Below are 13,572 nucleotides of genomic sequence, written 5' to 3'. Positions count from 1 at the left end.
ACTTAATACATGCATAAATAAAAAGCAAACCAAATAGAAATTCTCCATATGAAAAGCCACATCTCCTTCACCAATACCTTTCTTATATTAGGACTTGGGAGCTACCATCTCTGTCTCAGACTGGGGACAGATTGGGCCTTGTCACATAAGGAAATATGTTCCCATCAGCAGCACTTCTGCTTCTTGGCAAGGGATAACATAAGAGAACATTCGCCACCTTTTTGACAGGATGACTCTTGACTTTCAGTTTGTTTTGAGATGGGATCTTGCTGGATAACCCAGGCTGGCCTTGAACTTGCAGTCTTCCTGCCTCAGCTTCCCTGAGTGCTGGGATTAAAGGCATGTACCATATCTGTAATTCTTATAAAATTATCCCTTCCCTGATAATCTGACTTTTCTTTAGGGACTTTTTTTCTGCACAGTTTTGAAGGAGAGGCCAATTTGTGACCACAGAACAGATTCCTGAGGCTTGTTGATGCCTGAAGTCAGAGAATTCTTTAGTCTACTGTTCATGCCTACAGGCACATCTATTTCTTCTTTAATTTTTACAATTTTATTTGTGTGTCACAGTGCACTTGTAGGAGTCAGAGGGTAACTTGTAGGAGTTCTCTTCTTCCACAGCATTTGGGGTTTGGGCTGCAACTCAGGCTGTCAGGCTTGGCAAAGGCCCTTGACTCTCCAAGCCAACTAGCTGGCCCCTGGGCATGTCAGTTTTTGTTAAAGTTCTATGCTAACATTGGTCTTGATCTAAGTGTGCTTCACAGAACACCTGATAAAATTGCTGGGTGCCTGATAAAAAGATCCCTCCTCTATCAGAAGAAAGTAGCCAGGGTCAGGGACCTGCATTGTCCACAGCTACCTTCTGATCTTTGCCACACTAGCATCTGACTCACAGAACAAATTAGAACTGCTTTTTTGTGGTTACTCCTGCCTAATTGTATCTTCAACATTATGTATACAGAGCACTGTCCCAGCCAGAATGGGAAGTGCCTGCCGGAATAGCATATGCACCCTGAATTCTAAATTCCTTTACACTTGCCCCAAAGGATTTAATGATTATGAACTCTGTGTGTGTGTGTGTCTAAATTCCTTTACACTTGCCCCAAGGGATTTAATGATTATGAACTCTCTGTGTGTGTGTGTGTGTGTATGTGTATGTGTGGTGTGTGCCTGTGGATGCCAGAAGCTGATACTTGGTGTTGTACCTTACTTAGGAGTAAGTTCTCACTGGAACTTACTGACTGGCTGCACTATCTGGCCAATGAGCCCACAAAATCTTGTTTTATCAGCAGTTCTAGGGCTATAAAAACTTGTACCACAGCCTGCTTTTTAGGTATGTGCTGGGAATCAAACTCAGGCATGCATGCTTGCACAGTAAGTATTCTACCTGCTGAGCTACTTCCCCAGTCCCTGAACATGAAAAGATTCCCCCATTTAATTAACACTCTTTAGTTCTCAGGGAAAATTATGCCACTTCTCCCCTAGAAAGTTCACATGGGCAAGTGACAGTCAAGTTACATCTTAACTAGGAGTTGAGGTCCAGAACCTTTCCCTGCAAAAAAAATCCACTGTCAAAAACTTTTCCTTGAAAAACCTTTTAAATCAAATGTACCAGCATGGATTTAAGTATAAAACTGAATAGCAGGTGAACACATATGTAATATAAAATATAATTTATAGTAGAGTATATAAACTCTACAATATAAATCAGACTTTATCAACCCTGATGAATATCAGAACAACTTGCAGAATTTCTAAAGACACAGGATGTACCCAGCTGAGTAGGTCTGGGTGGGTTTGAACATCTGTACCTTTTAAGGTTTCCATGGAGATTCTGTACATTGTTGGTTGAGATCCTCCATTCCGTTTACTCGACCTGTGGTCTTTTAAAGACCAGTGCCATCTGTACAGGTCTTTCTGATTTTCCTTCTCTTCTCCTCCTTTCTTGGGATAATTAAAAGTTTCTGGACAAGGGATGTAGCTCAGTTGGTGGAGTGCTTGCCTAGCGTGCATGAGGCCCTAGGTTTCTTTCATCTTCAGCACAGCACAAATCAGGTCCAGGAGGTGCATGCTTGTAATTCCAACACGTGAGAGGTGGAGGTAGGAGGGTCAGAAGTTCAAGGTCATCCTCAGCTACTTAGGGAGCTTGGATTGCATAGGACCCTATCTAATAAATAAATAAATGAACAAACAAATAAGTCCTATATTTGTTTATAGCATGTGTCCCAAATAAGTCTTACTTCATCATTTTTCCTATTTGGACTTTCCCTACTTACTTCAAAGTTGAATTTTAAAAACTGGTAATTCTACACTGAAAAACATTATATTAGGTAAGATATGAAAATAATGGTCAGATGCTACATTTTAAACATGTACAACAGAGTAAAGACTGCTTAACTTGCTGACAGAAACATACAGCCAGAAAACTCATTAACAACATTTTTTGAACTTGATTTTTTTCCTTCTAAATTTGTACTTTAAAATTCCCAGAATTCTAACTTTTTAATAAAAATAGAATACATGGACTGGAGAGATGGCTCAGCAGTTAAGAGCACTTGCTGCTTTTACAGAGAACCTGAGCTCCATTTCCAGCACCCACATGGTGGCTCACAACTAACAGTCCATGGCTCCGGTTCCATAGGATCCAGCAGCCTCTTCTGGGCTCTAAGGGCACCAGGCACAACGTGGTGTACAAACATACATGGAGACAAAGCACTAATACACATTAAAAAAAATTCTTTTAAAAAAAGGTATCAACAACAACAAAAAACCTGTGAAGTAAATAAAAATGAGATTTTAGATTTCTTTCTGCTCCATCTTTACTGAGAGACTTAGTGAATAGCAGAATCACACATGCAAGAAGCAAGCAGGACTTAGGTCCCCTGTGTTGTAAATATAGTGCTGAATATAAGACCACAGAACACACAAGTCTGGATAACTTCTTCACAATGTCAGAACAGCAATACCTCAGTATCTAAGAGTCAAGGAACTCTATCATAGACAGTATGAAGCCACTTCACTTAGGTGTCACTTGTAACCCAAGCACTCAGCCCCCATTTATGAACTAAGCATTGAACTCACCAGTTCGATATGCCAATAACCTGGCCTGCACCATGCAATGCCTTGCAACTTCCTGTGGCAAACTTTGATTGTGAATTTCATTAATCTGTTCTGGGTTGCTACAGTAGAATCCGAAGTGTTTCAAGTTGGGCACACTGGAAGCTACTGTGGCCAAAAGTAGGATCAGGTCTTTCATGTTTTGCCTTAGATCACTAAAATAGGGGTTTTCACACAGGTTCTCCAGACCTATAGTCATCAGTATCTGCTTATGCACTTCTTCATTTGAAACCAAAAATAACATTTCATATTCTTTTATTCTTTCTTGTTTACACTCAGAATAAAAATCAGTGTAAGCACCCGAGAGTGCTTTTGCAGTTTTTTGGATAAAGTCACATTTGTAAGAGGTTTCCTCTACAAACTGTACCATATAACACACCAATGGCTGGAGCAAGACACACACATGGGCCCGGCTGTTTGACTTGAGTCTTTCTGCTGCTTTGGCATCCAGCTTTGCATCTTCAGAACTAGAAGCCTCGGTGAGCAAACTTATTTCTGGGTCAGAAGGCCAGTAAGAAATTCGGTTAACTCCAGCTAAAATATAAACATATAAAAGGTCATTGTTTTGATATGAGCTGAATAGAGGTTTTCTATCTAAATCCAACCTTCCATTACCAGAACAAACATCTACACTGTCACTTACACAATGTGAGGGCTAGCAAACAAATACCCACAGGCCAAGATGGGTCTTTGGCTAGTCTTTTTTCTGCTAATAGGTTAAGTATGAGCTTTTCAAAAGAATATTCTATATCATATGAGATCATGAGAAATTAAAATTTCAGTGTTCAGCTGGGCAATGGTGGTGCACACTTCTAATCCCAGCACTTGGAAGTCAGAGGCAGGTGGATCTGTGAGTTCAAAGCCAGCCTGGTCTCAGCATGAGTTCAAGGACATTCAGGACTGTTACACAGAGAAACCCTGTCTTGAAAAAAACAAAACAAACATTTCAGTGTTTACATCTCTTGAAAGATACACCCATTCATTTACATATGTACCAAGTACCCTTGAGTGTCAGACTTAATTACCACAGTAGAAACTATATACTGCCTGTAAAACTGAAAATATTTATTATGTGGGTTTTTCAGGTGAGGGTTCACCAACCCTTAACAAAGCTCAGGAGGCATTTGTAGATCTCCCAGCTTTACTAGGTGTGTCTGAAGCTCAGCATGAGTGCTACATATCAAGGTTTTCCAGGTCACCATGGCTGCCTCTGGAAATGTTACAACTAACACTTGGTAAAGCCTAGAGTTTTGTGTCTAAATAATTATAAATAATATATTTATGAACTAAAAATGTTCCTGTTTCAGATTCAGAGTTATTCTGAAAAGCCATAGTCTAAAGAGAGAGAAAAATGTCCATGTTTTAGTGCAGCATTCTTGAAGTAAAACAACTGCAGACAATCAAAATAGGGGACTAAATAATCCAACACTCCACCCAGACAACCAAGACAGGGACACAGGATGACCTCTTGTAGTTATCAAGAAGTTTCTATTTTAAAAAGTGTGGTTTTGTTAACTAGTTTTAAATTAGCATACCAAGCAATGAGTCTCATGATGGTATTTTTTACACACTCTGTCCTTGTTGACCACAAAGAATTCTTTAGGTTTTTTTTTTTTTTTAGAATGGAAGATTTCACATTTAGTAACTTGAACATGTGGTTGTTATTACAGACATAAGGTATGTGATATCACTCAGAATGCTTTATCTTAACAATGTCCTTAATTGGGGAGGCAGAAGGACACACACTACAGTAGGAGTGTGGAGGTCAAATGAAAACTTGCAGGAGTCTGTCCTTCCACCGTGTAGGTTGTGGGGACTAAACTGAAATCATCAAACTTGACAGTAAGTAAGCACATTTACCCATGGAGACAGCTCAGTAACTATTTCTGTCTCTCTAACAGTGTAAATAACTTAAAGAAACACAGAGAATTAAAGAGTTATCACTATGGCTTGGCTTGGGAGCAGCAAACATCTGCTTTCCATGCAGTAGGAAGGACCACAAAGAATTTTTGACAGAAAAATATTTGTACATGAAGATAGTGATGAGAGGGCAGCACACATCTTTAAAAAGCCTATAAGTCAAAGAGAAAACAACAAACTTAAGAACATTCTCCACTCAATGACAGAAGAAAGTTACAGAAACATAATTAGCTCATTAAATAAAAGTACATACTGACAAGAATAAGACCTTAAGAGAAACAAAAAATATGAATATGCAACTTGTAAAGGAGACATAACTAGCTAAAAACATGAAAAAGTAAGGTGGATAAAATTGCTGTGTGAGCATCCAATGTCTGTTAATCATGAATAGTTTACAAAAGAAAATTTTCTGCTGTATCTTGTGTGATTTCAGCTCAACAAGATTTAAAAGTTTGTTTTACTTATCCATGTGCATGTGCAATAGGAAGATTTTACTTTGTGTGTCTGTATGAGTTCTAGTGCCCACAGAGGCCAGAAGAGGGTGGTGGATTCCCTGGAGCTAGAGTTACAGGCAGTTGTGTGCCACCTGACCTGAGTGTTGGGAACCGAACTTGGGTTCCCCACAAGTACAGGAAGTGCTCACAACCACTGAACAGCAGTAGAAAACCTAAGACACACGCAGAAGGCAGGTTAGTTCACGCTGAACTCAGTCACTTAGGTGTCCTCAAGACAACCCTTATGCTGTAATTTGTAGTAATTACTTTATATACTTATATATTTGTAACAATTGCTTCAGCTCTGATTCATGCAGAACACTAAGACGAGGGGTGCTTGGCCAAGGGCTAATGAAACAGATGGCTTTTCTTGTTTCTTGTGTGTTCTGTTCCACAGAAGCCCTGACAGATCATCACAAGAATACCTTTCCAATTCAAATGCTAACCCTTGCTTCATGCCTCCATTACTATATGTGCTGTGCTGCCTTGGCTAGCAATATGAGGACCCCTGTTCTATATCCAACCAACTGTAGTGGTTCTAATGAGAAATGTCTCCTCTGGGCTTGCATATTTGAAGCCTGGACTTGGTTGGTGGCACTATCTGGGGAGGCTACAGAACCTTTAGGGGTAGTCTGTGGAGGAACTAACTCACTGGGGTAGGCTGGGGCAGTCTGTAGACCTACTGCACTTCCTGTTCTCTCTCAGCTTCCTGCTGCCATGACTGCCTGCTGTCACGCCTCCCCTCCATTAATGGACTCAAAGTTCTGGAACTACATGCACAAATAAACTTGTCCATAAGTTGCTTCTGGTCTTGGTGCTTTATCATAGAAACGGAATAGTAACTAATACAGCCATGAAGACACAGCTTGTGCTGTAGCGTAACACAGCATTCCAGGACTCCGAGCTCATGCTTCACTTATAGCCTATGTCACTTATTTGACACCAAGTAACCCCCAAGGGAAAGGGTTGGAATCACATTTGTTGTCTTCTTTCTTCTAGAGCTACCAAGTACTCATATATAAGATACATTCTTTAAAATGACAACAATCATCTGCATATTTATCTACCTATAAAAGAGAATCAGCAGTCAGGTGTCTATACATCAAAATTTTGTGTGACCCTTCCAAGGTTTATAGTAACCTTTGGGAGTGTGCTGGCTAGTTTTTGTCAATACTACACAAACTCAGACATATTTGGGAAAAAGAAATCTCAAAAAACTGATAACTGCCTCCATCTGATTGCCCTGTGAGCATGTCTGTGAGGGCATTCTTTATTAATGATTGGTGTGTAAGGGCCCAGTCCACTGTGGGTGGTGCCATCCCTGGGCCTGAGCTATACAGTAAGCAATTCCTGAACTGAGTTCCTGCCTGACTTCCATTAATGTCAACTCTGATCTGGACTTGAAAGCCAAATAAACCCTTTTCCTTCTCAAGTTTGGTTTTGCTCATGGCATTTATCAGAGCAATAAAAAAGAAACTAGGATAGAGAGACAGCTACCTACAGCTCCTACAATGAAATGAAAAGAAAGAATGTATGTGGCTTCCAGGTCATAATTTTTGCTTTGTTCTCTGGTGCTGGGAAAAACTAGGGCCTTATCCATGCTAGGCAAGCACTCCCACACTGAGCTACAGTCCCCAGCTGGGACCTTTAAGAAGCAGACATATCTTTCTGGATGCAGAGGACTCAAGTGAGGCCCCAGGATGACGAAAGCAGGGAGAAGAATGACGCCTAACCCCACAAACCAACCATGGCAGTTTTACTGTCTGCTGTGTCTGACAGCTGTAGGGGTGAAATGTAGTCTCCAGCCACTGAAATTCTGGGGTTCCTTTGTAAACTAATCAGGCTGTAATTTATCAAGTGTCATTTAGCAGATCAGTAGGCAAAGCTGAGCTCCAAATGCATGCTTTCAGTCTTAATTTTGTCCACTCCCACATTATCTGTGTATGGAGGCAATGTGTTCCCTCATGTCTGTTCTCAGACAAATGAGCTCCATTCTCAGCACCACCTATCTGTACTCACCATTCACAATCATTTTCAAACAAGCAGAACACGGTTTCCTTGAAAAATAGAGATCACAGTTTTTCAGCCTGGACCCATGTTTGATAAGAGCAATTTGCCCAGTGTGTAAGTCTTCACTAGAACAGTGAAGACCAATGATTTTCATGTTTTTCACCACCACAAGACCAGTTTTCTTCACCTAATTAAGAAAAAAAAATAATAAATCATTAATTATAACACTTACTATCCCTTCATGGGTAACATCTGATTTTCTAAAGAGATGAAAGCTATGCTTAGTTCTTACCTAAACATAGTCTGCATAAAAATAGATTTCTAATTAGGTCCACAAAGAATTTATGAGAACTTCATATTGATTTTAGATGAGAAACTTTCAAAACTAAGGCTCTATGTATTAATCAATTACGTGTGACTATTATTACTTTGTTCTAGTGAAAGATTCATTTTAACATAATAAAGGCCACAAACAGAGTCAGCTGACTAGTTTCTCCCACCAGTCAGGCTAGGACTATTTAACTGTAAGCTTATCATGTTTTGAGTCCTTTTAAAACAAAATAAAAATAGCAGGACATGGTGGCACATGCCTTTAACCCCAGCACGTGAAGGCAGAGGCAGGCAGATCTGAGTTTGAGGCCAGTCTAGTCCCAAGAGAGCCAAGGCTACACAGAGAAACCCTGTGTCAGAAAACAAAACATTGCTCCCCGTAACCAAAAACAAAAAGAGAACCCTGCTAATTTTGCTTCTAGCTAAGGTCAAAATATCTAGCTTGAGATGGAAGTTTCCATCCCAAATGGGAATCCCAAGCTGTGTTCCAGCCTGGGACTTGTGGTTACTGCAGCCCCAGCATACTGACTCTCTGGGAGCTGCTCTTCTGGGTCCCATGCACATCTTGGCGAGTTTCTATATGGCTTTAGAGGCTGGCACTAAAATATAACAGAACAGGACCACTTTTGTGCATGACTCAGGCAGTACATTTACTAAGCTGATTTGCTATTTTTTCCCTTTGTGCTTCTCTTACACTGAGAACATCTAAGCATTCTGAGGCAAATTATTTCTAAGTCACATCAGGCAGTGAAGAGATTCACTTCCAGAACTAATCAGGAAGCTTACACAGACAGACATCAGAATAATAATTTTTCAAAACACATGTGCTTATTCTCTGCTTATGATGAAAACCATCTCTGGAAGCTAAAGGTGAGAGTGACAAGGAATACCAGGCAGACTCATGGAGGACAAATTTGTCTTTCAGTCTGACTGCCCATGCTTCATAGATGCTAGAAGAAAACACGAAAGTCCTGGGTCAGGGACAAAGATCTCCAAAGAGTGAGAAGCACATTTGTGGTGGCCCACACCCTCCAGTCCCCAGGGAGTAATGCATCTGGGACCACATGGATGCTTGGACCCACAGTGGCTATACTCTTAGGAGGGGAACATCAATTTTGGGATCCTGGTGTCTGAAGGCAAACCGTGAACCAATCTGTAGTCTGTCCCAGAGGGAGCTATTATCACAACCCTCAACTCTTAGGAAATGACCAAGATGAAGACCTATTAGGCTTTGCATTCTCACTATAATAACCAAGATACACACACATGTGGAGGAACCTGCAGGGGTACTGCTCAACACATCTGTGTGAATCAGGATTAGAAATTACACTTGAAAATTAAAAACAGAGAATCTGAGAAACTTTCCTGAGCATGGGAGATCTTGTACAGGACTTTATCCATCCCTTTGCTCTGCTATTCTGAGCTTGTACATCTTTTTTAAAATTACAACAATTCACCTGTTTTTTGTCAGTAGATACTCTGGCCAATTCTTCATTATCTCCCAAGGGACCACGGTTTTCCTCTTCATTTTTCTAATTAAAATCAGATTACGAGGGAAACTGATTAATACGATGAAGTATATGTATAATTAATATGATAAATACATTTCAGCATTTATGGGCTGGTTTCCTCTAGATCATTCCCACCACCACCCCCGGGAAGCTCTGCGTTGATGTCTCACTTTGCGCGGGTACAGGCTCAGACTATATCTAAGCTAGAAAGTAAGGCCACATAATTTAAACCACAAGGAAAGAATGAACCAGTGAGAAAGAAAAGCTTTTGAAATGTCAGTCATATTTATAGTATCTAACTTCTATTTCAAAACTTTGTATTAACTGCCCTCAGCCTTCTTATAAGTCTCAATAGACAATTTCTTTTTCAATCATTAATTGGACACTTTAAAATTCTGTTTTTATTGCTGAACAATGTAAGTATTTGATAGCTGTTCCCATGCACATAATCCCACAGCCACAGCATATGTATTTCCTACACCTAGTGAAAAAAGACCTGGAATAAAATATCTCAAATGAGCAAAAGAAAAAATATAAAACAATAGAAAAATGTCAACAGTCTCTAGGTGGTATAAAGTAGTGAGGCTTTTTCTTCTGTTCATTTTACAAATACTGAACACATAATTTCATAACTCATAAAAATACTTTATACAGCTACATGTCAAATTGTACATATAGACATACTCTGTGTGATTAGTTTTTGTTCACCTGACACAACTAGAGACATCAGGGAAAGGGGAACTTCAGTTAAGGAGCTCCCTCTATCAGATAGGCCTACAGGCATGCCTTTAGGATATTTTATTGATTAATGATTGATAGTCAAGGACCCAGCCCGCTGTGTGGTCCTAGATTATGTAAGAAAAGAGGCTAGAAAAACTGAAAAGTTATTTAACTATATTAATTAGTACAAAGAAAACCCTCCCGAAAGCGTATGCAGTATGATTTTTTTTTAATGCTGCTGGCTTACTGGGTTGTCTTCAGTTTCAATAATAAGGTCTATACAAAAGAGATGAAAATGGAGCATCATGTGACCCTTCATTTGCTCCTTCCCTCCCTTCCACTGGTTTTGCTTCTTTGCAGCAGCCATGACACTCAAACTGATGAAACTAATATACACACCTGCTTTCCTGGCAACAGATGCACACAGAGGTGATATGATAATCTATGCAGTTTGTAAATTTGCTTTTCTGGTACTTAAAACACACTTCCCACACAGGCAATGTTAAAAACAATACCCAGGTCTCAAACTAGCATGCACCGCTAGATGAACCTGGAAGGTGCCCGGTCCAGTGCCTGTGGCCCAGGCTTTTAGCTAAGGAGTAAAAGGAGCCTGCCAAACGCTGTGGGGAAACACGGGCGTGAAGACAGCGGGGAGGACACTAACACAGTGAACAGGAGCAGGGAAAGGTCAGGGTACTGAAGTTGTAAACTTGCCTAGGGCAAGCCTCGTTCCAAGTTGGCTGGATTTTAGGAAGCAAGGACTTATATTGATGCCCCCTGTAATTATTCCTATATCTAGCTAAGATTTTTACTTTAAAAGCCTTAAACTGACACAGAGATGAGTCAGATTCCTAAACAAGATTTCAAATAATATTTAATAGTAAGCCAACATATTTCTTTTAAACAGACAAAACTTCCATGACATCTGTCAGATGAAGGAAAGGGTGCCAAAAAAGCAAACCACCTCAGGGTGAGGAGGCCTGGAGACATACAGCAGAAACCTTCGTTTAAAAAGACAGGAAGCTGGATCAACCCTTGTTTCCAATGAAACTTACTTGGAGGAGTTTAATGCTAATAGCCTTATCTCAGCTTTCTCTATCAGAATAGAGTTTCATAATAGAAACTTATACATTACATTTCACTACATTAAAGAAAAAAAAAGAAACTTGTGCAGCCAGGCAGTGTTGGTGCAGGCCTTTAGTCCCAGCACTTGGGAGGCAGAGAGAGGCATGTGGATCTCTGTGAGTTCAAGACCAGCCTGGTCTACAAAAGCTACAGTTCCAAGATAGCCTCCGAAGTCACAGAGAAACTCTGTCTTGAAAAAAAACCAAAAAACTTGCGCATCAATAAAGGACCCAATTTACATGTGTGTAAACAATTATAATGAGATCAAATGTGGCTAATAAAGTTAAAAGGATTTTCAGTTTTAGTATCTAATTACTAACAAATTTGACTTTTACAATGTACATTTTAATACCCGATAATCGAGGCATACACTATGACTAACTTTTCAGACTGGAAAGATGAGCTATTGTGCTGTGAGTTGCAAGTAATGCCATGAACCTATTTCTCAAGTATGAAGTTTGACTGTGAGGACGACAGGCAGGCAATGAAACCAAACTTAGACTCTGCTTTTCCAAGTGTAAAAACTATCTACAGAGACAAGGTATACCTGAGACTTTTGTCCTTGGGCTTCTACTCCCGGGAAGAGCTCCATCCAGAGACTGAGCAGTGTGAAAAGGTTGACTTTAGAAAGCCTTGGTATTTGACCTACAAAAGAGAGGGCAACCACTTCAGAATTTCACTAGCGATGGCAAGGGAGCTAAGGTCAAACCTACTTGTGAGATGCAAATGCATTAGCAGGTAGGAAAATCATAGAGTGGCCACAACCTCATTTTCAGTGACCTCCAGTAGTTCTTTCCAAAGTTGAGTCCTTTTTTTCCCTCCAGGTCACCCCATAGGTGAAATAATACAACCGACCCAGAAGCTCCGGAAATAAACAAACAAACAAAAATCAATAAACTGGGTCAAGTCCTCGCCTCTGACTTGGACTTGGAGCAGGGTTTTTGTCATTTTGCTGTTTTGTTTGGTTTGCGCTGGAACAAGGCATTGCTAAATAGGAAATGGTTAGAACACACCCGCTTTTCAACCAAGTGTCGAAAGTGAGGAAAGCATCACCTGCCGTGAATTTGGAAACCAAAGCAAAGGCGCAATTTCAGGCTCTTCACCCCCGGGGCACGAGTCTAGGTTCTGCAACCGGGAGTTCGGGGCAGGGAGGAAGCCCGGGCGGCACAGCCACAAGCGCCTGGCAAGGAGACCAGGGAGGAGCCGGTCTGGCGGGAGTCGCTGAGAGGCCGGCGGGGCGGGAGGCAGCGGCAAGCAGGGAGCGGGGAGGGAGGGAAACACTAGGCTCGCAGGGCGGGAGGGAGACGCAGGCCAGGTGGGGGGCCGACAGGGATGGGGGCACAGGGCGGGCAGGGCGGGGACGGCGTAGGAGGACGAGGGGCAGGAGGGAGACGAGGGGCAGGAGGGAGACGAGGGGCAGGCCGGACGCCAGGCCGGGGCACGAGGCGGACGGGAGCCGGGCCGCACTCACCCGTCATGCTGCCGGTCTGCGTGCCGACTGACCGCCCGGCCCCCGAGCCCTCCACACTCTGCATCTGATCCGCTTCTTTCATCCCCAGCCCAGAGGCCTCGGCCCAGGACAGCTCGTCCAGTCGGGCATGATAGAAAAGAGCACAGTTCCCCCACAGCCGCCTCCACGGCCTGTCAACAACCGCTAGCTTTGCGCAGCAAGATGACATCTCAGCACGCCCGTCGCTTCCGGCGCCCGACGTGACGTCAGAGCCCGGCGCACGGAGGTGGGGGTGGTAGTCTGAGTTGTCAGTCTCCTACCATGTGTTTATCTGACTGTATTCAGTGGTAGTTTGTTTGTTTGTTTTGTTTTTCCAGAAAGATGGGCACTTGAAGTGTGCCTGGTCCCCACCGTGGGCACCAGGGAGGAATGTGGAACCTGAGTGGGTGAGGAATGGAGACCATTAAGGGAATACATCATTTAGAAAGCACTCAAGTGGGAATCTTTAGTATTCATGGTGTAGCCAAAGTTAAGTGATTTTCACCACTATATAGTATTTTATTGTAGATTTAAGTGGGGGTTTCTCTTCTGCTTTCCAGTTCCCAAATTACCACACAGAGGCTTATATTAATTGCAAATGCTTGGTCAATAGCTCAGGCTTATTACTAACTAGCTTTTACATTTTAAGTTAACCCATTTCCTTTTTTATGCTCTACCACGTGGCACTACCTTTATCAACATGGCATGTTCATCTGCTTCTCTGTGTCTATCAGTAACTCCTCTGACAGTCCATCATTCCCAACTTATCATTCCCACCAATTGTGTCCTGTTCCTTGGTTACAAGGAAAACTGTAACTATAACTATCTAGTCTTCAACCCCATCAGAGATCTGAGA

At 41.7% G+C, this 13,572-nt stretch overlaps 1 protein-coding gene across 2 annotated transcripts in view; it reads right to left on the bottom strand.

Annotated features, from left to right (window-relative positions):
- Positions 1-12,916, bottom strand: part of Cdadc1 (cytidine and dCMP deaminase domain containing 1) — a 30,736-nt gene extending 17,820 nt beyond the window's left edge. For both annotated transcript variants that reach the window (XM_040740632.1, XM_040740633.1), the window contains exons 1-5: positions 12,699-12,916; positions 11,775-11,872; positions 9,329-9,403; positions 7,551-7,728; positions 3,082-3,651 (exon numbers count right to left, since the gene is read on the bottom strand). In XM_040740632.1, coding sequence (XP_040596566.1) covers positions 3,082-3,651; positions 7,551-7,728; positions 9,329-9,403; positions 11,775-11,872; positions 12,699-12,906 — 1,129 coding nt within the window. In that variant the 5' untranslated portion in view covers positions 12,907-12,916. The remainder of the gene's footprint in view (positions 1-3,081; positions 3,652-7,550; positions 7,729-9,328; positions 9,404-11,774; positions 11,873-12,698) is intronic.
- Positions 12,917-13,572: the final 656 nt, after the last annotated feature.

Source organism: Mesocricetus auratus, unplaced genomic scaffold (assembly GCF_017639785.1).
Source record: "Mesocricetus auratus isolate SY011 unplaced genomic scaffold, BCM_Maur_2.0 Super-Scaffold_100707, whole genome shotgun sequence".
Lineage (NCBI taxonomy): Eukaryota > Metazoa > Chordata > Mammalia > Rodentia > Cricetidae > Mesocricetus > Mesocricetus auratus.
Note: the sequence above shows the minus strand (reverse complement) of the source record. Positions and strands in the feature narration are given on the sequence as shown.